The 23,250-nt window shown below is 42.2% G+C and overlaps 3 protein-coding genes across 3 annotated transcripts; 1 reads left to right on the top strand and 2 right to left on the bottom strand.

Moving 5' to 3' along the window:
- The first annotated feature begins 3,281 nt into the window (after window positions 1-3,281).
- On the top strand, window positions 3,282-7,490 carry LOC101172281 (alanine aminotransferase 2). Its single transcript, XM_004079475.5, has 11 exons — window positions 3,282-3,514; window positions 3,603-3,692; window positions 3,762-3,870; window positions 5,242-5,375; window positions 5,450-5,693; window positions 5,781-5,860; window positions 5,928-6,061; window positions 6,638-6,812; window positions 6,923-7,078; window positions 7,166-7,278; window positions 7,362-7,490. The coding sequence occupies exons 1-11, from the start codon at window positions 3,410-3,412 to the stop codon at window positions 7,450-7,452; spliced, it is 1,431 nt and encodes a 476-aa protein (XP_004079523.1). The 5' UTR covers window positions 3,282-3,409; the 3' UTR covers window positions 7,453-7,490.
- Window positions 7,491-8,155: 665 nt separating this feature from the next.
- Window positions 8,156-17,541, bottom strand: dhx30 (DEAH (Asp-Glu-Ala-His) box helicase 30). The gene is made up of 19 exons (XM_011486943.4): window positions 17,302-17,541; window positions 16,968-17,110; window positions 16,766-16,876; window positions 16,447-16,698; window positions 16,214-16,363; window positions 15,983-16,135; window positions 15,333-15,806; window positions 14,862-15,245; window positions 14,602-14,680; window positions 14,429-14,533; window positions 14,181-14,356; window positions 13,893-14,099; window positions 13,722-13,803; window positions 13,226-13,419; window positions 12,843-13,002; window positions 11,700-11,857; window positions 11,399-11,502; window positions 11,094-11,233; window positions 8,156-8,669 (listed from the first exon to the last, which is right to left on the bottom strand). The coding sequence occupies exons 1-19, from the start codon at window positions 17,471-17,473 to the stop codon at window positions 8,416-8,418; spliced, it is 3,498 nt and encodes a 1,165-aa protein (XP_011485245.2). The 5' UTR covers window positions 17,474-17,541; the 3' UTR covers window positions 8,156-8,415.
- A 1,023-nt stretch (window positions 17,542-18,564) lies between these two features.
- On the bottom strand, window positions 18,565-22,901 carry wrnip1 (WRN helicase interacting protein 1). The gene is made up of 7 exons (XM_004079378.5): window positions 22,257-22,901; window positions 21,617-21,811; window positions 21,227-21,465; window positions 20,844-21,040; window positions 19,871-20,026; window positions 19,713-19,792; window positions 18,565-19,634 (listed from the first exon to the last, which is right to left on the bottom strand). Exons 1-7 carry the CDS (start codon window positions 22,866-22,868, stop codon window positions 19,353-19,355), a joined length of 1,761 nt encoding a protein of 586 aa, XP_004079426.1. The 5' UTR covers window positions 22,869-22,901; the 3' UTR covers window positions 18,565-19,352.
- Between the last annotated feature and the right edge of the window lie 349 nt (window positions 22,902-23,250).

Below are 23,250 nucleotides of genomic sequence, written 5' to 3'. Positions count from 1 at the left end.
TTTGAGCAGTCCAGGTCCTGCGGTTTTTGAACAGGACCTGGTCTAAGGTGGACTCAGTGCGTAAAATGGGATAAAAAATCAACCTATTTCACATTTTCACAAATCAGAGGAAGGTTTCACAAATCAGAAACTGGGTTTAACGTGTTCTTTACTATCTAAATTATTATTTAATCCAGGTTTGAGCAGTCCAGGTCCTGCGGTTTTTGAACAGGACCTGGTCTGAAGTGGACTAAGTGTGTAAAATGGGATAAAAAATCAACCTATTTCACATTTTCACAAATCAGAGGAAGGTTTCACAAATCAGAAACTGGGTTTAACGTGTTCTTTACTATCTAAATTATTATTTAATCCAGGTTTGAGCAGTCCAGGTCCTGCGGTTTTTGAACAGGACCTGGTCTAAGGTGGACTCAGTGCGTAAAATGCGATAAACATCAATCTATTTCAGATTTTCACAAATCAGAGGAAGGTTTCACAAATCAGAAACTATATTTAATGTGTTCTTTAGTATCTAATGTATAATTTATCCAGGTTTGAGCAGTCCAGGTCCAGCGGTTTTTGAACAGGACCCGGTTTTGGGTGATCTTAATGCGAAAAATGCAGCGGAATGTTTCTTTTGTGCCTTCGCGAATCGGAAGCTGTGAATCGGAAGCCAACTTCAGCGTCGTGGCAACACTTTGAAAATAGACCAAAAGATGGTTGGAGTTGAGAACAATTGTTTCCCAGTTTTTGTCCCGATATATGCTGCCATGTTATGTTATCATAATAAATTTCTATCACAATCTAAAAACTGCAGTGTTTATGTGTTTTTAGATGCTGCTGAAGAATTAAACATAATTATTTACAACAAATTTACTTGACAAATTGAGTGAACCCTGGACAGTTCGCCAGTCTATAGCAGGGCCACAATCACACACACATTCACACACACAATTTAGAGTTAACAATTAACCCATGAAGCATGTTTTTGGACAGTGGGAGGAAGTCCCTGGAGAAAACCAATGCATGCACAGGGACACCATGCAAACTCCACACAGAAAGGTCCCCCATTGGTGTTCTGCATCAGTTCCCCCAGCCAGTACTTGAACGAGGGGCCTTCTTGCTGTGAGGCAAGAGCACTAACCACTGCGCCACCGTGCAAGTGTCAATCATAATGTAGGCAAACTTCAAGCTGTTTTGAGGAGCTGTAAGTTTAATTTTATGAATCATTTAACATTTGCGGAAAATTCAATTAGAATGAATAATAAATTCACATATTAGTGATGTTTGCACATATTTTTAACTTTTGATACTTGATCAATTTTTGGTGTGAAGATTTTTGAAAAAGTATTATGTATATTTTTCTGATATAGTATTATTTTTTAATCATAAACATAATTTTTCTAATGAATATAATCTGCATATATTTTAGAAAACTCATATGCATTTGCTGTGTTGATTTCTAAAATTGTTATGTCTATTTTTACATATTTATGAAGTAATTCATCTTTGTCATGTGCTTTATTGATACCTAAGGATTCTGAATTCTGTCTGATGAAATTTATGAACCGGATAATGATAAATCATGTAATAAAATGGTTACAGTAGAACAGGGGTGAGATTATCGAAATTCGCTTCCTTCCACTCCTTTTCAAGCAATATTTATTTTTAGGTTGAATTATCCTAAGTTTGACACGTCAATGTATGAATGTATAACTGATGATCATATTGTTTTTGTGAATTATTCTTACTTGATTGCTTGAAATAAACCATTTCAAATCAAAAAAATAAAAAAAATTTTTGATTTGTTTTGTTGAAGTTTTTAAGAGAATCCCTGAAAGTCCTTTATTTTTAACCAACTGCATGGAACTCTGCTGTAATACACAGAAAAGCAACATACAGCCTGTAGATAAACTGCAATAGAAAAAAACATGCAATTTTCTTTTTACAAATCACTCACTTTCACATTATTTGGTTGAAGTTCAAATTCCATTGGAAAAAGATCAAAGAAGTGAGAAAAAAACACTTCCAGACAACATTTAGATACTGTTAAGGAGTTGGAGCCAAAACCTAAAAGGCAAACATAGGAAAAAGTTAATTACTGCCACTTTTCCTGTCTTTTTCTCTTTGATTGTTGTTGCTTTTGATCTAATGTTTTTTTACGACTGTTTGTTATTTTAACTAATGTTTTTTGCACATCTTTTATGTCAAGCACATTGTGTTTGACACCATATTGATAAAAAAGTGCCCCATAAATAAAGTGATTAATGGTTGCTTATGAGTGGAGAGAAAAAGTGAGCGATGATATCGTTGTTTTTTTTTTGTTTTACGGTTTAAAAAATACCTAAAATACTTTTAAAGCTTCAAGGTATAGAAGTTAACCTTAAAATTACAACTATATATCCTCTTGTTTGCACCTTCAATGAAAACTTTTCTAGTATTGGAAGCAACAAGTAAAAAAAAGTACAACATAGATTTCTACACGACCTTTTGCTGAACCTCACTGCATTGTATAAAGTTCTTATTTATGTTCCCCTTACAACAACACGTGTGAAATAAAATAAGATCATTTACAGAGTTATATAAAAAAAACGACAGAGGAACAAAACGGAGGGGAAGTTCATGGAATGAACCAGTTGGTGCCATTTGTCATTTATTTACAGAAAACTTTCAAGTGACATTTTCAACAAACCTCTTTCCTAATTTACACACATTTAATGAGTAGGTAAGTTTCTACAAGGACAAAGACAAAAAAAAGACAGAAAACCACAAGACAACAAACTCAACTTTATTCAGTTTTGCTTTCAGAAAACAGTTTAACACAACCACCATTTAAATTGATAGTTAGAAACAGAGAAAAAGTCAGTTACAGCTTGAAAAAAATCCTGGTAGCACTTAAAAATAAACAAACAGCGAAAAGCAAAATATTAAAGAAAAAATACAACTTAATTTATTCTTACATGCTTGTTTTTGATGTTTTCTTCCTCTTGTATAAACTGCACGTTTTGCACTTTCGACCTTTTTATGTGACGGTATATTCTGGCATCAAAAATAGTTTGAACACGTTTAAAAAAAAAAAGAGTACATTATTTTTATTTTATTCAACAGAGAATCAGTCAAAGCTAAGAATGTAAAGAAAAAAATGTAAATTGAACAGAATTTAGATGACTTTAGGGAATTTTTAATGTCATGCACAGTCAGGACGAAAGTTAAAATGTAACAGAGCCGGTGTTCCCTTCATGGTTGCAAAGTACATCATTGCAGGACTGTGGAAAACATTATCTTGCCGGCAGCATCTCATTTTATAAAACTGTTAATAAAGAACAGCTCACCACATTTTCTTTAACTGGAAGACAAAAAGCTGACTGGAAAAACCAAAGCAGTTCACATGAGCTCCTTGTAGCTTCTGGTGTGAGGAAAGAGAGGAGCGATCATGTCCGTTCTGCAGGAGATCAGCTCAAACGTGAAAAACATGAAAACACTGGAATATTCGCTTCTGGCCAGATGGACAAAACAGATCAAGGAAGATCTCAGACAGGTAAAGACAAAAGAAAACCATTCATGCATTTCTGGGGGTAAAAAAGAACAGTTTCATGGTTTGGTGTCTGATGTTTCTGCCTCCATAGGGAGTAAAAAAGCCCTTCAAAGAGGTAATAGATGTCTCCTGGGGTGACCCACACAGAGGAGGTGTGAAGCCTCTGACATTTGTCCGGCAGGTAAAAGTCTACAAGTTTGTCTAACTTTTTTCTGAACCCCCTGAACCTAAACTGTTTGTGGTTTGACAGGTTCTTGCAGCATGTCTTTACCCCCAGTTGATGAACGGTGAAAAACTGCCTGTGGATGTCAGACAGAGGGCTCAGAAGCTGCTGGATGGATGTGCTGGATGGAGCGTGGGTGAGAGCTCTGTGGGGGGTCGCCAGTAAAAAAATAAAAGCAAAAAAAAAACAACCCATCAGTTTAACCATAATTATGATTTCACTTAATCAGTTTAAGACTCTTCATTTTGTGTTTTTCCATGTTTATTGGGGGGAAAAAATCTAAAATTTGAATAATTTATATTTTCTTTTCATGTATTTCATTATTTGTTTTCAGTTATCTTGTATCAGAACCACAATAAATAACATGATAAGGAAATAAAAACTTAAATTTAAAAATTAAAATAGTATGTGGCTGCTACATGCCCCTTACTGTCCCCTTTTGATGCTGTCAGAGATAAGAAATTCCTTAAAAAAAACTTATCTCAGAATGGTGGGTTTTCTGTTGATTGAAACTCCATAGCAACCATTTTATCTTTTGGTTGCCTGGGGGTGATGAACAAGTCTGTGTCATTTTTAGAAGAATCTGCAAAAGTACGTTTTTGGATTTCCTTGGCAACGGAAGCTTTTTGGTAGCCATGCTCAAATTTCGAACATGTTCTTATCATATTATATATATGATTTTGTTTAATTTGAGCCCAGGATTCATGTATATTCAGGTAAAAAACACTCACGTCACTTTTTCCAGCTCGCCACGCTAGTGTGGTTCTAATCTCAATCCAACATTTTTTACTGAGCAGTTTTCTAACAATGCTGAAAGCGTTTTGAGGTGATTGTGCTATCCTAGGCACTTTAATGTTGGGAGTTGGGTCATCTAGACCCACTAGACAGTGCTCTGAACCTTTTTTCTTCAATGATTTGTGATCTTCACTGGTGTCCATGGATTACATGAAATCTTTCCACCTTTATCCACCTTTGTCATGGTAGGAAGAACACGTCAATGTAAGGGGGGGATCATCTGAGATAGCATAAGGGCTAAAATCCCTAGGAGGAGTTTAGATTTGTAGAAAGTAATAAAGGTAATATTTTTTGGAAATTTCAAGATGGCGTCCTCTTTCCAAGGTCAGCGGTCAACAAAACTTTGGTTGTGGTTGTAGACTTAAGCTGGTGAAATTTTTCCCATATCGTGCAAAAATGTAAAAAATCACCAAATTTCCCAATTTCCCACCCAAACGGCCATCCCATAACAAATTTTAAACCTTCTTTGAATATCCGCGACACGTATGTTTTGGTTTCGTGGCTCAGAGGAGGTTTTGGTAAGTTATTGATTATGTGGCGATGGCAAAAATTTCGTTCAAATGTGCAGCACAAAGGAAGAACCGTGAAAACCACCTGGTTCTTGTAGTCCAGGACTGTTGCAGGAAAAAAAAGAAACAGGTTTGGTAAAAATATGTTTGAAATTGAGCCGTTTCGGAGACATTCGTTTTCTCAAAATGCTCATTCTCTTTAGGGTCTTACTCAGCCACAGGGGGACTACCAGAAATAGTCCAGAGAGTGTCTGAATTCATAAGCAGACGAGATGGAGGCGTTCAGTCCAACCCTGAAAACATCTTTCTCTGCTGTGGCTCTCAATGGGCGCTGACGGTAGGTGACCTCCATCACCTCCACAAACCGTCCTGTCTTCCAGCTTCCTCTCATTTGTGACTTTTCCACATCAGAGGATTTTAAATGTCTTGGTGAACGCTGAGGCGCCATACCCAACTGGAGTGCTGACTCCAGCGCCGTGCTACAGCACCACCACCCTGTCCATAGAGGGGCTAGGTGGAGTGGTCGTCCCCTACTACCTGAGTGAGGAGAGGGGCTGGGAGCTGCAGGTGGAGGAGCTGCACCGAGCTCTGGAGTCATGCAAGGGAGCGTGTCACCCCATTGCCCTGTACGTCATCAACCCCGGAAACCCGGCAGGTGCTGAAATCCCCCCAGCGCATCAGGGAGAGTTTTCTGAGGAGGCGGGTCAGGATGATTGACGGGTCCGGTTTTGATGTCCCGCAGGTCAAGTTCAGAGCAGAAAGTCAATGCAAGAGGTGATCCGGTTTGCTTCGGAGAAAAGACTCTTCCTTCTGGCTGATGAGGTGGGTGGTTCAAAATCCATCCCATCATGCAGTAAACACCAAATCAAAATAATTTTCTCCTCCTCAGGTTTATCAAGGCTGCATTTACGGGGAAAAGGAGTTTGTCTCGTACAAAAGAGTTCTGTCTGAAATGGGGCCTCCTCTGTCCGACACGGTGGAGCTGGCGTCCTTTCACTCAGCATCCAAAGGCTTTATGGGAGAGTGAGTTCTCCTTTTCTCGTATGAGTCCCTTTTTAAGAGGCTTTTCCTGAAACTCAATCATTTTGTGATTTAGAGAAGAAAACAAACTTTTAAGATTAAGAAGGAAACACTAGAAATTCAGTTAATTTATAATTCAAGTGAAATGTTCTCCGTTTATGACCATCACTCAGCTTTTACTTTTTCAGACCAAATAATTTGAAACTTAAAAAATGCAAAATTAGAATCTTTGGAAAGTAAAAGACGCTTTTTTTCTGTCTTGTAAGAAAAACTTCTACTTTAACAAAACATGTCATAGTGACTAGAATTTCTTTTATTAAAATAAGATTTCTTTTTAAAAGAATGTCTTACTCCATAAGGCAAATTTTTAAAAATCTTTACAATTTTTTTCTTCCAGATTTCTGACTTTATGACTTGTTTAGGGCTCTGTTTTTGCAGTGTGGTGTTTGTTGAGTGATGAGTTATTCAGAAAAAGTAAAAGAACATCTGTTATATCTGTAGTATTAAATGCAACCACGAGATTTCAAATAAGCTGTGATGATGGACAAGCAAACACCTCATTTACCAACCTTCCATCAGGTGTGGTCTGCGTGGCGGATATGTTGAGCTTGTAAATCTGGATCCTGCTGTGAAGAAATACATCTACACCCTGTTTTGTGCGGATTCCTCTCCGCCTGTTTTGGGTCAAATTGCCCTGGATCTCATGACAAATCCTCCTCAGCCAGGAGACCCTTCATACCTCCTTTATTATCAGGTGAGCTTGCGCTTTCAGGCTCTTCTGTTGCAAAGAATGCCATGTTGTTCTCTATTGTGTACTGTATTTATGGAGTTATTTGAGGGTCTTATGAGTCTTTCTCCATGCAGGAGACGCAACACATCAGGTCCACAGTGGTTAAAAATGTGAAGAAAGCCTGTGAGGTGATCAACAGCTTGCAGGGTTTCAGCTGTCAGGCAGTGGAAGGAGGAGCATTTGCGTTTCCCAGAATCCATCTTCCAGCTAAAGCCATCCAGAAAGCAAAGGTTACTGAATGATTGAGGAGAAACAGGCGGAACATGTAGTTGCTGATATGCGTTTCTCCTCATTTTAATCTTGTGTCCCTTTGTTAGGAAGCGGGAATGCAACCGGACACATTCTACTGTCTGCGGCTGCTGGAGGAAGCTGGAGTGTTGGCCAGTCCTGGTTCAGATTACGGACAGGAGGAGGGCACCTTCCACATCAGGTAGAAATTAAGCTTGTTCCAGGTTCTTACTACATCAACTCATTTACCAATTTATTAAAGTTTGTTTCCTCTTGTCCTTTCAGATTTTGCATTCTGTTACCTCATGACGTTTTGGGAGAACTCCTGCAGCGCCTAAGCGACTTTCATACACAATTCATGAAGGATTTTTCTTAGACTCACTTCAATTAAAATGATATTTTTGGTGCTTTTAATGTGTTCTTGTGGCATTTTTCAGTGATGGAAGACCTTTAACCCTTGTGCTATCTTAGATGACCCCACCCTTACTTTGACATGTTCTCCCTACCATAACAAAGGTGGACAAAGGTGGAAAGATTTCATGTAATCCATGGACACCAGTGAAGATCACAAATCATTGAAGAAAAATGGTTCAGCGCACTGTCTAGTGGGTCTAGATGACCCAACTCCCAATGTTAAAGTGCCTAGGATAGCACAAGGGATAAATGGAAAAAATAAGCTTAAAATTCCATTTCTAGGTTATTTCCCCCTCAAAATTATTGTAATTCAGGAGCAGACAAAAAAAATAAAAACCGTATTTGTTAGGTAGAAAATACACTCCGCTCCATTCTGATGCATTAACTTGTGGATCTGGCTCATAACCGGTTGGATAGCTCCAATACTCTAATGTTAGATTGGGGGTGTGAGGGGCTGCAAGCTAGCGGGAGATCATGTAAACAGAGAGCTTTCAGCAACAGGGGAACTGTCGACACAGGTTTTTTGATTTTGGCTCAAAACGTCATAAATATAATTAAAAGACCACTGGGAATACATTTACAATAGATCAAAAGATGATGGGTTTTTGAACAAAAGTGAAGTTTAAGGTTTTCCTTGACAGGCAATTCAACAAGAAAAATCAACATTCTAATAAATCAGATGCATTTATTGCAATAAATAAGAGAATTTAGCGCAATGAAACTCATATTTACTTACAGGAGTAGAATCTAATTTCTTTCTGAAAATCTGAACTTATTACAAAACAAACATTTGAACATTTACAGGGACAGCAAAGAAGAAGACTGCAAAAAAGAATTTGCATTGATGATCAAAAGTGCTTTCAAAACAAATCATCCTCATTGGTTCAGTTTTAAAGCAACAACATAAGCACGTCTAAAACGTTGTTCAGTCCACCTCATCTTCTCTGCTCAGTCCTTGATGAAGATGGTCTGAATCCGTGTTGTTGAGCAGCTCTACTATTAGGGACAGAAGTTTTCCGTCTTGAGAAGTCCTTGCGTCGCTGGGGCTGTTGAGGTTTCGGTACAGCATGGTCTGAACGGAGGTGCGGAGCTCCCAGAGCAGCTCCCAAGTGTCCACTGACAGCTCCAGGCGCATCAGCGAGTGTCCGGGAAAAGACACCTCCACTCGGTCCCCATTCACTGCAACGGGACAAAAGGAATTTGCAAGACGTAAAATAAAAACACTGGTTTTTTGTAATATTCTTGGGTTAAATAGATCAAGGGGGAATGGACAGATGCAGAGGCGAGAACTATCCATGTCCATTACTTTCTGTTATACCATGGACCGGGTGTATTCTCGATTCCAATTGGCTGCTGGGTGTACAGTGATCCCTTGCTATAACGCGGTTTACAATTCACGGTTTCGCTACTTCACGGGTTTGCATCGTGCATTGTGTTCTGCATTCAGATTGGCTAAAAAGTCACTCCGCTTCTTCTCTACCTGTGTGTCAATAACGTTGCAGTTTAATATGTACACGTTGCCAAATTTACATTACGTACGTGCAAATTCTCTTGATGGTTGCATGTCGGTGGATAAGGATCTTTTTGCAAAGAAGAAAAAAAGAGCGACAACTGCCTATCACTATGTTCTTCTCCCTATTTGTCCCACTGTACTTTGTATTTTTTTCATAATCATTTTAAATTTTCTCCCGTTTAATCCAATTACTCGGGACGCGGTGGGCGGGGCTAATCTCCGCAATTTGAAGCCTTCTGTTCACATTGATGATTAAAATTATTACTTGACAGTACAGTACAGAAGTTATTTGTTGTACTTTTATTTGTGAAACAAATGCTTGAACCTGTAAAATGGTTTGTTCTTTCTTTTCAATGTATAATAGAGTATTTACCGTAATTTCCGGACTACAAGCCGCTACTTTTTTCCTGCGCTTACAGCCCTGCGGCTTTTTAAGTGACGCGGCTAATTTATGGATTTAATTAGCGGCCGCCATGCACGTATTTTCGAACTCAGTGAATAGTTTGAATTCTTTATCTAACACCAAGCTCAAGGCATTTTTATTCAACACACCTCTTAGCAGCCAAACAGCAGGGACTTGACATCAGGTCTTAGACACTTCAGTCATGGTTCAACAAAACGAAACACGCATGCCCGGCCGCATCCCAGAATCCTTTGGGGCCATTAGACCCAACGTGCACGTGATCGCCGCTACATTATGATGAAGCTTTCAAGTTAAAAGCAATCGTTAAAAGCAGCGTAAAAAAGTCCACCGTCACCAACGGGTTTGGAAAAGCCGGTTTGCTGCGTGACGGAGAGAACAGCGCATGGAGTGAATGTACACTCAGTTTACGGTTTCTAAGGAAACCGTAAAAGCGGAATTTTGCTTTGAAAAACTCACAGCCTCCGTGTGAGCTGGAGACATCTTCTCCTGCTGATTGAGCTGCGGGGCCGATGGCAGTCTGATGGCTCCCACACGTAACAACGCACCCGCCCCTCATACACAAAACGTACAGTATTAAGTCCGATTGCTTTGCACAGACACGATTCGCTCCGTCCACCGGCGCAACGGGGACGAAGTGCTCCTCCTTGAAGCCGCGCTGGCCAGAGGTGTCGGAGTAGATAGGAAGGGGAGACAAGGAGCGCGCGGGGCGGGAGCGGAGCGCAGAGGCGTCGGCGGAGTGCAGAGGCTTCTGAATTCTGACGCGCACTGAGGCGCGCGTATCGCGCTGAGGCGCGCGCTTTTCAGTCGCCGCTGCTTTATTTTACCGTTGTGTTTTCTAACCAGTCCTGTTACTCCCATAACGCTGCTGCGACACAAGCGGAAGGAGAGCTTTTCCCGTTCACCCCTCCATGCACTGCTGCTACTTGCTCATTCTTAAACACGTACAACAGAATGGCGAGCCGGGCGTTGGCCCCGCCTTTAGCCCCTAAGACTCATGGGAAATGTGGAATCGCGGATGTAAATTTCCTCATTATAACTGAGGGATGTAATGTTGATTATATGGTTACTGTTTGTAATTTTATGTTAGATACCTAGATTGTCAATAAGTAAAAAAAAAAAAATGAAATAAAAACACCATAACTGAGGGACTTGTGAACAGAATATAGGTCCATGCTGTTTGTCAGATGTCGATACACTCAAATACGTGACCCAGAGGCATAATCGGCACCACCCACAATGTGCTAATGTATTGCACTCACTCTGGGATGCTGGGCGTGATCTGTCAGGATGACAATATCGGCTATCACATGTGCGGCTTGTACTCTGACGCGGCTTGTGTATGTATAAAAGCAGTCAAACACGTGAATATGGGTGGTTGCGGCTTGTAATTGGGTGCGCTTTGTAGTCCGGAATTTACGGTAATTGTAAAATAATTGTAAAAATAAAATAAAGGTTTCTATTTCACGGCTTTTGACCATCACGGGTTCTGTTTGGAACGTAACCCCCGCCAAAAACAAGGGTTTACTGTACATTAGAAAGTGACATACCACAGTGACATAAGCGACTTTAAAAAGCTGAAAATAGATATAGCCATCAGGGGGTTTAGGGGATCTCTGATCTTTCTATTTGACACTTTGAACAAAAGTGGAGCTGCAGACTGACGTACCTGTCTCTGTTAGATCACAGTCTGTGAAGAGCAGCAGGGCGAGAGAATGGACAGAAGAACAATCCCTGATAAAAACATTCCCGTTAGACTTGACAGCACTGAAGAACGTCAACCAACGACTGGGGAGATCCTCCTTTCCCCTGAAAGCAGACAAAAAGGGCCAACGTTGCTGTCATTTTCCACATGATTGATGCAGACGCAGTGACCTTTAACCCCGATTGTCCAGAACCACATGTAACCACATACAGATATCTTGACCCTAGGATGGTGTTGAAGACCACGGATGTAAATGCAAAGGGTCACACCTGTTCACAGAAGAGCGATGCAGCAACACCGGTCCACTGAGTGTGCGGAAAGACAAGTTGTTGGGTCGAAACCGCCCTCCTTTGGTTACCACGCCCTTCTTTACCTGTAAACAACAACAGACCAAGACATGTCGAGCTGTAATGTCGCATCATCGCAGTGAGTCTGTTAGTACAGATGCAGGAAACACAAAAGATTCAACCCATCTGCACGAATATCTCTCCATTTCATCTTGTGCAGAGAACTGCCAGCTCTGTGAGGAAGACCAGCAAAAAGTGAGCTGTGCCATAGTCTCACACATACCTGGATGAGGTTGGGATAAAGTCCAGCCAGCAGCACAGCTTTAAGCAGCTCGTTCTGGCTGCTGTGCTCGTTGTAGAGAGAAGAGGGACGCTGGCACTCGCTGGCACGAGAAACCAGGCCTGCTTCAAGCAGGTTCTCACTGAACTGAGACATCAGGCCTGTAACGGAAGAAAAGGTCATTAGGGGTCGTAGAGGGGAGCAGCTGCATTTTAGAAATCCTACTTAGATCATCTTTTAATTTATTTTCAAAGTATTCCCAGTCATCTTTTAATTGCGGTTATGCTGTTTTAGGCTAAAACAAAAATGCCGTTTTCTAGGACAGTTTCTGCAGAGTGGCAGTAGTTTTATTAGAAATGTGTCTCCAAAGTTGTGAACGGGACTGTTGGCGCAGAGCAACCCTGCCCCCCCCCCCCCCCATCGTTGAGTGGGGCAGGGCAGGGAGCGTTTTTTCATCTGCGCCTGATTCACGGTTTGTACAAAGAAATACTCAGTAATGCAACTATAAGCTTATTTTTCTTTATATACGTCTCTCATCAGAAAAATGGTAATGATTAAAAACAAATTTTCATCGTAATGGGTCTTTAATGGGAGCACAGGTGTGTCGTGGACTTTCCTTGAGGCTCCTAAGACCACTTTTAAGAGACGTCATGAGAACGGACATACAATTGTTGTCGACTGTATTTGTGAAGATAATGTAATTCACACGCAATGATGACATTCAAGTGAAGCTGTACGCTGTCCTTATGTCACACACTAAAGTAAGTGTGGTCAGTCAGTGGTCAGCTGTGAGTCCTTACTGACCACAAATGCTGCACAGACGAGGCAGGTACCTGATACGCAAGTGGCCACAGGATGCACACAAACCACACCCTGATTGTCTAATTTCTGACAGCCAAACTGCACTGCAACACTGCAAGGAGAGCGCAATTCTCACGTGAATGGCACTAACGGGTTTGGGAGAGTCAAAAAAAAAAAAAAAAAGATATAAACATCTGTACGACCTGGTTGTGTTTGCCTAAACTTTCTTACTCAACGAGCTCACTGAGTGGCCTGCGACTTTATTTCCTGTGAGCCACCCGTGAGGTGAGCCCCATACATGTTTACACAGCAAGGACAGTTGTGTCAAAGGCTTCAATGACGAACCGTTGATGAAGCGGAGACTTCCTCTGGACAGAGTGTAGTTTTCCAGGTATGAGTCTCTGTCCTCTCTGTCCCCTTCCAGCTGAACTTTCCTCCAGCCCAAAACTGCTCTGCTGAACACCAGATAATCACTGTAGCTGGAGCGGCTCAGAGCCTCCTTGGCCTGGACAGAAGACACACAATGAAATCAAACGGATACCATCCCAACTTTAATGCAAAAAGAAAAGCTGTGACATTGCATGATTTGGACAAATGTATCCAAGTCGGACTCAAAACAGTGCAAGAACAGATGGTAGGAAGGCTGTTGCATCCATAGTTATTCTCATGAAGCCTTTTCCCATCCAAAAAGGCAGGAAATTCATAAAACTTCAGAGAGGATCGCTCACCTGCCTGACAGGTGCTCTGTTCTGCATGCTGTTGTGAAAAGGGTCCCTGGTGAGGCATGCAGCTACGCACAGCATGGGCAGAACACACCTGAACATGGCGCTCAGAACCAGAACTTTGCCCAGCCGCGGGTCACATGACATGCAGGCGACACGCTCCCCCAAAGGAGTCAAGCTTTCAGTCTTGTCCAGGACTCCTAATACAACCAAAGACATTTATGACCATTTTGAAAAAGGACAGTCCTAACCTTTCCACACAGCAAAAACTGAATCTTAAAAGAAGTAAAAACTGTCTTATTACAAATAATTTCAGTTTGAGGAAAAAACACATCTTAATGACTACACGGTTTCCTCTATGTTAAGAATTCTTTATAAAACAAATTTTCTTACCTCACTGGTAGTTTTTGTTTCTTACTTAAAGAAAACTGCCAATGGGGTAAGACGTTTTCATTTCTTTCTAAGGGACCACAACATCCTTCATGCTGAACACATCACTTACCTATGTCTTGTAGTGTTTGCACAGCGTCTCTCACAGCATCTTTATCTGGACTGTCTAACACTTGAGATAAGAAATCCACGGCCTGCGCAGCATAAGAGAGTTTTACAAATAGGAATCAAACGTTACGTAAAGCATTAGATCCACCAAAAAGAAAGGGCTCTGCTGACGCACCTTGCAGTTAGGACTGTGGATTTTAGCCTGCAGCACCAAACTCTCCAGGGGGGTGCGCAGGATCTCAGGAACCGGGAAGGGAGACATGGACTCCAGCTGTTTTCTTGGAAACAGGTGGTAGGATTGTCCGGGCTGACATCGCCCTGCTCTGCCTTTCCTCTGGGTCACGTTGGAGCGCGATATCCAAACTGTATCCAGACAGGACACCTGAAGAAAAAACAAAACAAAAAAAACTCAAATCTTGTAGAGCCTTTTGGTTGTAGCAATACGTGGGACATAAAAACAGACCTTTGTGCGGGCGTCGTAGTTCTGCTCTTTATGAGTCCCAGCATCCACCACATGAACGATGTCGTCTATGGTGATGGAGGTCTCCGCTATGTTGGTGGCGAGCACAATCTTTCGCCGTCCCTCCGGGGGGCGCTGGAACACCCTCTGCTGGTCAGGCACCGATAAACTGGAGTGCACTGGAATTTAAAGGGAATGAAATGAAGCTTTACGAGGAGCAGAGCCGGCTCAGTCCGTGTGAGGAGCCTTACATGGCAGAATCATGTGTGATCCTGAGGAGAAGTGAGGCCTCGCCTCCAGTTTGTCTTGAACGGCTCGGATGTCCTGCCATCCAGGCAGGAAGCACAGCACTGCACCTGCAGAACGACAGCAGATTCTTTTCTGGTTCCGGCAAACGGTCATTTGGATGTTGGAGCTTATTTACCAGCGTCCCCATTTCTGTCGATGTGTTCAATAACGTCAGCTACTAAATCCAGATCTGGTGTGGCCTCATGTACTCCTCCCTGAAGATAGAATGAATGCAAACGTACGCGAAAGAAGAAAAATAGAGCTTTTGTTTTCGTCGTTTCATGGAAATGAAAATAAATTAATAATGAATCAATCATGGGAGATTTCTACAGTAGACAGATGAGATTATGGATAGAAAAATAGAACAAAAAAAGTAAAAGAATACAGAAATTCTACCTCTTTGTTCATCTTTGAAGCATTTTGGTTAACAGGAGGATGTCTCATCTCCTTCAGCACATCCTCCAAAAATCTGTCCTTCACTGGGTGCATGAACCCCGGTACTTTCACGATGGGGCTTCCTCCAAAGTACTCAGCCAGCCTCTGGTTGTCTCCGGTGGCACTCATCAGCACAACTCGCAGGTCGTGGTTTTCCTTCAAGGCCGACCGCAGTAAGGCCAGCAGCAGGTCAGTGTTTATGTCTCTCTCGTGGACCTCGTCCACCACCACGTGACTGATTCCCCTCAGGGTTGGATTTGACTGCAGCTTCTTCAGCAGGACTCCCACTGTGAGGAAAAGCATGGCGCCGCCACTTTGCTCCGGGGGTCGGCTCTCCAGTCGGACCTGCAGAAAGAGTACAATCCCTCATCAAAAAGGACTTATTTGTTTCAAAATGCTTTAAAAAGTTTTTTTTTTTTTTTTAAATTGTACCTGATATCCAACATGGTGTTTAAGCGCTGGACCCATCTCCTGAGCAACGCGGTGCGCCACAGACACGGCGCTGATCCGACGGGGCTGTGTGACCAGGATGTTGCAGTCTGCACCCGCCCCTTCGCTTACACCGTCCTCCAGCAGGAAGCGGGGGATCCGAGTTGTTTTGCCACATCCAGTCTCGCCCGCGATGACGACCACGCGGGAAGAACGCACGGCCGAGATCACACGCTGACGGTGCGTGTCCACGGGCAGCTCCACGCTTAGCCCCGGGTTTGCACGCTCCCACTCCCTCAGCAGGTGGAGGCTGCGCTGCTGAGCCTCGAGCTCCGACAGAGGTCTGTACCGTCTGCCGGTGATGGTGTCCGTTAGGACGTCATCTTCATCCAGCTCCTCTTCTTCCTGATTTGCAGTCTGCTGGCCTTGTGTTTCCTCCTCCTCCCACAGATTCTGTACCTCTGCTGCCACAGGGTACTGTTAGACAGATACATGTTTTATATACACATTTAAAAATTGATTTAAAATAAAAAACATGTTTCTTCACATGTTTGTTAAAAGGGTATTTTAGCTGTTGCTCCTCTGGGAGCACAAACTATTGTTCAAGTATTTTAGTAAAGAGGAAACAATAAATATATTGGATGACAGCTCACCTGTGCAAGGTAATCTCTCATGCTTTCCTCAAGGTATTCTGGGATTTTTAGTGGGAGTGGACGCCTCTCCCTCTCTCCTGCCTCCTTCACCTTCTCGCGGTGGTACTTGGCATGAGTCAGTGGATTATTATCTTTATCCAGCAACTCCAGCTCCTGCACTCAGTGACAAAGCCAGGTCGGAAAAGCTCGAATGTGTAGATCCAATACAATTTTTATTTAAAAGACCTTCACCTTAAGCTTCATGCAGGCCAGCGCTGCAGCCTTCCTCTCTGCAGTCACGCGGCGGCTTGCTGTGGCTGTAAACACCAGCTTCTCGGGCCAAAACAGAGTCAGGTCACATTTTTTCAGCTTCCCGCCTGATGTCCTGAACTGCATGTGCTCCTGCAGTAATACATTACAGGGTAATCCACAAAACTCTGCAATTAGGAGTTGATAAGTCTCCATTTAAGATCCTCTCCACCAACCGTGACTCTGCTGGATGTTGTGGCCACCTGGATGACTCTGGTCAGAAGAGATTTCGGATGTGGAAACACGGAAAGAGCCTCAGAGACCTTGTGAGAATCTTCTATTGTCATCGACGATTCGTCTGCTGAAGTTCTAGAAACATCATCTGTCCACACGTCATCTTCTCGGTCATGAAGGAGAGGATGTTCTCCTCTTCCTCGGCCAGCTCTCCTCTTGGGAAGCTGATTGTTTGGACCAATCACACCAATTTCCTGTAGGAAAAAAAGGTGAAGCAGAAATTCAAATATGCAGTCGTAAATGTACACTTTAGTAACTCACTCTTAGCTCCAGACAGGCAGCAGCTGCAGCAAGGCGCTCTGCATTGGTCTTCTTTGAGGCAAAACCCTCCTTCTCGATCTTGCAGGGCCACAGAAGAGTGACTGTGGCTTTCTAAAAAAAAAAAAAAAAAAAAACATCAGAAAGAAGTATTCGAAAGAGAAAAAAGTTTGTGGAAAAACACTTCATCAAAGACTGAGCTGACCTTGACGCCCTGATGCTCCGTACAGCTGTACTGAATGTACTCTGACAGGTCGCTGACCCCAAGTGACCTTGAAATTGTGTTGTTCAGAAGACCTTTAGGGTCTGGAAAATCCTTCAGGAGGTTTGGAGCATCATCATCACTGCCTACACAAAGTCAAACACCTGAAGGTCAATGTCTGTCATTAAAACGAACGGCACCATTATCATGACCTCTTATAACACTACCCAAAGTGCACCCTGTTAACTTATTTTCTTGAAAACACGATTACTTTCAACGAGTTATAAAACCGATGCTCCTATTAGCTAACGTCCGCTAACCGGTATTTGCCCCTCACCTGTTTTATTTTGAAAAAACGAGGTGCCCTGTTCCGGAAAGCGTCGAGGTTTGGTCCCATACCAGCGCATGTCCGTGCTCCAGTTTGAAGATGTTTTAGCTACGGTGTAAACGCATTTAACACAACTACACAGCTTTCTAAAACGCACGAGGAAAACACCGGCTAGCGCCATATTTAACTACAATTTCTTCTTCTTTTGTTCCTTTGCACTGTGGTGAAGGCCTACTTCCTCACCGACCCCTATCGACAGGGAGGTGTAATGACATTCAAATAAAAAATATGTTGCACGTAAGATTATGAACAGGGAAAATTACTGAAGACTGAAAATACACATTTGAACAAAAAAGATGGAGGTAAATAGAACATGTGAATGAATAAGTTGCACTGGTTTAAGGTCTGTTTAAAATTCTGTATAAATATATCTTAGTGTGACTTAAGAGCAGGTCAGACTCAATTTGTGCAACAATCAAAGTTGTAAATGACTTTCTAAATGCTCTCGACTTAAAAGCATTTTGTGCATATGTATTTATGGACCTGAGAAAGGAATTTGTTTCCGCTAAATCATTCAGTTTTGCTAAAAAAAAAAAAAAAACTTTGTCTTTACCAAACTTATATATATTAAACACGTTTACTATTCGGGACACGCTCAGGTAGTGTGGGTGGAATGCCTTGCTTTTGACTCATTACCTGTTTACAATGATGCTCCCCAAGGCTCTATGCTCAGAATTTTTTTATGTTTAAAATAACTACATTGTTAAAAAAAACAATCCCCATAGTCATAATCCAGCTCCTCCCTCAATTCAGCTCTTTCTTACTCCACAAAGCAGCCGTAATAATGTCCAAAGTGACATTTATGATTTATTCTTGTATCTAAATACTATGTAAACTGTTTGCTTTTCCACAATAATCTTTCAGAAACAGACTACTGCTCAAAGAAAATGTTTTCTTTAGACTGCAATGAGATCCAGTTTGTAAACTCTGCAGTTTAAGAGATATAGAATTACTATTTGTACTAAATCAATAAATCATGCGATTTTTTAACCATGCCAATTAGGTTGCTGCTCTGTTATTTTAAATTACAGTAACTATCTGATGCACAGAACCCTTTGAAAGACTCACTCTGATGAAAACTGTCTTTTTGAACATGGTCTTGTGGCATTTCTCTGATGATTGAGGAAAAATAAAAAAAATAAAAATTAAGCTCAATTTTCCTTTTGTTTTAAATGTTCTTTATTAATATCATTGTGAATCAGAAGCACACAATTCTTTTTTTTAAGAAAAAAATGCAAATTTATTAAAAAAAAAAAAAAAAACACTGGGCAGGCAACCATGCTCTGTTCCATTCTGATGCATCCACTTGCAGACAAAAAGATCCATGTGGTCGTCATGTTCCTCGTCTGAGCTGACATCTGCATCTAAACTGCACAGCTGCATAGCTCCAATATTGCTCGCCCTTTCTGTTGTGCCAGTACTTTTAGGTTGAGGATGTGAGGGATTTTATGCTAGCTGGAAAGCGTGTAAACAGAGCGCTCTTCATGTATAAACGTTGGCTAAAACTGACATCATCATAATTAAAAGACCACTGGGAATGCTTTGAAGGGCTGACACATCAGTGTTGCTTTAAAGGAGGGCCTGATGATGAAGTGTTTTGAATGCTTGAAGTTTTTGTACGTCCCCCCCCCCCCCCCCCCCTTCTCCTTAACTGGTGCAATGATCAGTAAGAAGTCAAGTCAACCATCTTCACATAAAGATGAAAAAAAAATCCTTTTTTCCTTTGACAATTAACCAAAATTCAAACCACAATCAATCAAATGAACAATCAATAAACTATAAAACTTTTTTCTTTAATAAAATTATATCTCTGAAACATAAAACGAGTAAAAAAATAATTATCTTTAGAGTTAGGACAGAACATTTTAATCTGAAAGACTGTTGAGAAGACAAAGTTGATGAAAACAAACTGACAAACTGACTAAAACCTGTTGTGTGTCAGTTGAGCTAAATGAGTTGTGAAACCAAAAGGCACTTTTCCTTCAGCAGCATCCATGTGTTCATGGATGGGAGCCTTTCCAGGTGAAGAAGTTCACCCCGCGGAGCTCCTCAGGTAAGTACTCCTGTTCTACAGGACGGCTGAATGCTGGGTTGTACTTATAGCCCTTTGCATAGCCCAGCTGCTTCATCAGCTTGGTTGGGGCATTGCGGAGGTGCAGTGGGACGGAGGGAAGGGGCCCTTTGTGGTTTCTCAAACAGGCTTTTACGTTGCTATATGCTTGGTAGATCTCCACAGACTTGGGTGCTCGTGCCAGGTAGATCACACACTGAGCTAAGATCACCTGAAACCGGTAAAGGGAAACAACTGTTGTCACCGTGGCAGAGAGCAACAAAAAGTGTGAGTGGTCAGGTGAGCCCACCTCACATTCAGGCATCCCAAGGAAGTGGCAGGCTTGGAAGGCAGACACGGCTTGCGTGAGGGCAGCAGGATCGGCCAAACCTGAGGGGGTAAACAACATCCATCACACAGGAGCGACAGCTGACTGATAAACAATACCAGTAGCAGGAGATTACCGACCCACGTCCTCACTGGCGAAGCGGATGAGTCTGCGAGCCACATAGAGAGGATCCTCGCCGCCTTCCAGCATGCGCCCCAACCAGTAGAGGGAGGCGTTCTCGTGGGAGCCTCTCATGGACTTATGCAGGGCTGAGATACAGTTGTAATGTTCCTCACCTTTGAGTTAAACACACCAAACATGAACACACCTTGAAAAGCAGCTGTCAAACCAAACCCAAAATCTTATTTCACCCTTTAAAAAAAGGTTAACACTGCCTTGTATTTATATTATTGTTACTATATAAACTAACTATTGATTTTTTTGTACAAACAAAACCTAATGAAAAAATGTTGTGATTTTTTTCTTAACTTTTGACACAGAGGTTCCTATGACTTTTCTTTTTTAATTAAAGTCCCACCACAATGACCTTTTTAACTATTTTGAAAGCACTTCCAGTAGTCTTTAAATTACAGTTTTGCAATTTTTACCCAAAAAACAAAACAAAACAAAAAACATGTGGTTTTCTAGGACATAGTTTCTGCAGAGCTGTAGTTCATTGGGAAGTCGCCTCTTTAGTCGTGGGAAGGAGCGTTAGTGTGGAGCAAGCCCACCCCCACTTCCCCTCCCCATTGCTGAGAGCTGGGACAGGGAGTTTGTGGACTTCCAGGTGTATTTTCTAGGTCACAAATAATCTGTTTTTCATAATAAGAAGTAATACTTGCAAGTGTTTCTTAATCTCTATAATCACAGAAATTCCACAAGAACATGTTGGAAACACCAAGAAAACACAATTTTCTTCAGAGTGGGTTTAACATCAGAGTTAACACAGTTAACAAGACTGGAAGAAATGGAAAACCCTTGTTTTTTGGGTCGTCTCTCCACACCGGGAAGGGGCATCGCACCCCCTGCAAGAGCCTTGATGATGATGACGAGCAACGGCTTTGGTGTTATAGGGCTGAAAAAACATTGAACTATGAGGAGATCTGAGCTCACCAGCTTTATCATAGAGGATATGGGACCTCTGGAGCCCCTCCTTGATGTGCTCCTCTGTCACTACAACCTCTTGTTGTTTTTGTAAGCTGGTCTGAGCCTGCACAGCCAGCTGCAGACTGTTCAGCCCTATTCTTGCATCGCCATCGCAGAGAAACGCTATGGTGTCCAGAGCTTTTTGTTCAATGTACACCTGTGCCCTAAAACAAGATGGTTTCACACAGATGCAAATTTAATGGAACAACAAAATCAAAGACAGCGCCGTAGAATTTCATTTTCTTTCATTTTAGTCTCTGTTTATCTTTTTAAAAATAGTGGTTTTAACAGAAAAACGTCTTTTTCAGAACACTAGAATCCTGCAACAGGAGGAGCAGAACAGCACTTACTCGGATCCGTCAGTCTGGTCTCCATCCTTCAGGTTGTTGGAATCTTGCCCTCCAATCTTGATCCCCAGCATGGCGATTGCCCTGTTGAGGATGGAGCTCATGGCCTCCACCGACAGCTTCTCCAGAACCAGTACTCTGCACCTGCTCAGCAGCGCTGCGTTCACCTGGAAGGATGGGTTTTCGGTGGTTGCTCCAATGAGAGTGACTGTCCCACACTCCACATGTGGAAGGAAGGTGTCCTGCAGGATGAACACAAAGCAGCATCAGAGATAATCAGTACCCGGATAAGCTGTTCTGCTTGTTTTGACAATAAAGTCTGTGATTATAATGATGTTTTCATAAATCCTTAAACTTCATAAAGTTTGATCTGCTGGTCGTTCAGTACGTCACCTGCTGGGACTTGTTAAAGCGATGAATTTCATCAATGAAAAGGATCGTCTTCCTCTTGCAGAGGCGGAGCTCGTTCTGCGCCTGTTTGATCACCTCCCGGACTTCGCTGGTGGACGCACTGGTGGCAGACAAAGTGACAAAACGAGCCGTTCCATTCTTCTTACTGGCACTGGCAATTATGTGGGCTAAAGTGGTCTGAAAGAGGAAAGCAGAGGCTGGGTGATGAGGCTGGACATAGTCTGAGAATGGAATGAAAAGCAGCCCATTAATCTTTCCATCCTCAGATGTAACTGTGATGTTATGGTGAACCACAAAACTCAAATGTGATTTAAACTTTAAGATTTAAAAAGAATGGTGCTTGTAATTTCAGACAAATGAAGTTTAAAATATGCATAATTGTAAAAATGTTATATATATTTACTAATTAAAGCGAATTTAACTTTTTGTTTTGTTTTACAAATGTACATTTACATTGAAATGTCTAATACATTCAAAATACAGAGATTGGTATGTTCGAGCTTCCTTGAACGCCACACAGACTCATGTTTGCATGTCTGAAATAAATAATGAATGAGTTATATAGGAAATGATGATTGACATGTAGGGCTGCGGGTCCCGCGTGCACCGCCCCGGCCCTCACCTTCCCGCATCCCGGTGGACCCCACAGGATCACAGACGGGATCTCCTGCGACTCCAGGAGTGACCGGAGGAGGGTTTGCTGGCCCACAGCTTTACTTTGACCGAAGTACTCCTCCAGAGTGTTCGGTCTCAGTGCCTCCGCCAGAGGCTTGTTCGATGCGAACAACGCCCGGGACAGCAGCGGCTCCATGGGGGCCTTAGAAATCCCAGCGTCCGGGAGCTGGCTCCTCTGCGGGGTCCTTGACGTCTCCCTCAGCGGACGCTTCAGCCCCCGGTTGAGAGCAGGAGCGGTGGGACTCTTTTGTTGACTGGAAACCCCATCACTCGGTTCTCTAGCGCGCAGTTTCCCCTTATTGGTCTGAAACAGGGAAAACACCACCGAGGACTGCGAGTCCGCCATGGAGGAGGAGGAGGAGGAGGAGGAGCCCGGTTGGTTGACAGGGTCTGCTCCTGTGCGGCATTTCTTGGCTTCGGGAGGTCCGGTCTCGACCGTTGAGGACGGACTGCAGTCTGACGCACCCTCCAGCAGACATGCGTCCAGATGTCCGTTAATGTCCTCGTTTGTGAAGTCTTTAAAACAAACGGGGCATCGAACTGACTCCGCAGCCGCCATGTTGATTCCCGCGAGGTGCGGTTTGACCCGAGGTCACGTGACCAAAACAAAGATGACGTATCAATTTCAGTTTGAAGCTTTTTCGGAATAGATTTTTTACAATTCTAATATTAGACACATTTCGAATACATTTTTAAAAAAATATTTAGGTTAAAAAAAGAACACCCCCCAAAAAAATAAATACAAATAAAAATAATAAGCCAGAATGCTGAGGCTGGTATAAAGTTTAAACAATGTAATGATACATGTTACGTTTTTCATTTCACATTAAATTCAATTTCATTTTAAACAAATTTAAAATGACAATAAAAAGACCACAAAAAAAGAAAAATGTGAAAGAAAGGTAAAACATATTTATATAACACAGATGTACAGAGAAAAC

The sequence above is a fragment of the Oryzias latipes genome, chromosome 17 (assembly GCF_053564925.1).
Source record: "Oryzias latipes strain Hd-rR chromosome 17, Olatipes_Hd-rR_3.1".
Taxonomy (NCBI): Eukaryota; Metazoa; Chordata; class Actinopteri; order Beloniformes; family Adrianichthyidae; genus Oryzias; species Oryzias latipes.
This window is presented reverse-complemented; position numbering and strand designations above follow the sequence as displayed.

Coding starts and splice junctions, on each gene's coding strand:
- wrnip1 (XM_004079378.5), bottom strand. CDS start 22,868: ATGGCGGCTGCGGAGTCAGTTCGATGCCCCGTTTGTTTTAAAGACTTC. Junction 21,041..21,226: donor GACCAGACTGACGGATCCGA/GTAAGTGCTGTT, acceptor ATCTTGTTTTAG/GGCACAGGTGTACATTGAAC. Junction 20,027..20,843: donor TATCCTCTATGATAAAGCTG/GTGAGCTCAGAT, acceptor TTTAACTCAAAG/GTGAGGAACATTACAACTGT.
- LOC101172281 (XM_004079475.5), top strand. CDS start 3,410: ATGTCCGTTCTGCAGGAGATCAGCTCAAACGTGAAAAACATGAAAACA. Junction 3,871..5,241: donor ATGTGCTGGATGGAGCGTGG/GTGAGAGCTCTG, acceptor CATTCTCTTTAG/GGTCTTACTCAGCCACAGGG. Junction 7,279..7,361: donor GAGGGCACCTTCCACATCAG/GTAGAAATTAAG, acceptor TTGTCCTTTCAG/ATTTTGCATTCTGTTACCTC.
- dhx30 (XM_011486943.4), bottom strand. CDS start 17,473: ATGGCGCTAGCCGGTGTTTTCCTCGTGCGTTTTAGAAAGCTGTGTAGT. Junction 16,699..16,765: donor CTGCCTGTCTGGAGCTAAGA/GTGAGTTACTAA, acceptor TTTTTCCTACAG/GAAATTGGTGTGATTGGTCC. Junction 13,420..13,721: donor GCAAACACTACAAGACATAG/GTAAGTGATGTG, acceptor TGGTTGTATTAG/GAGTCCTGGACAAGACTGAA.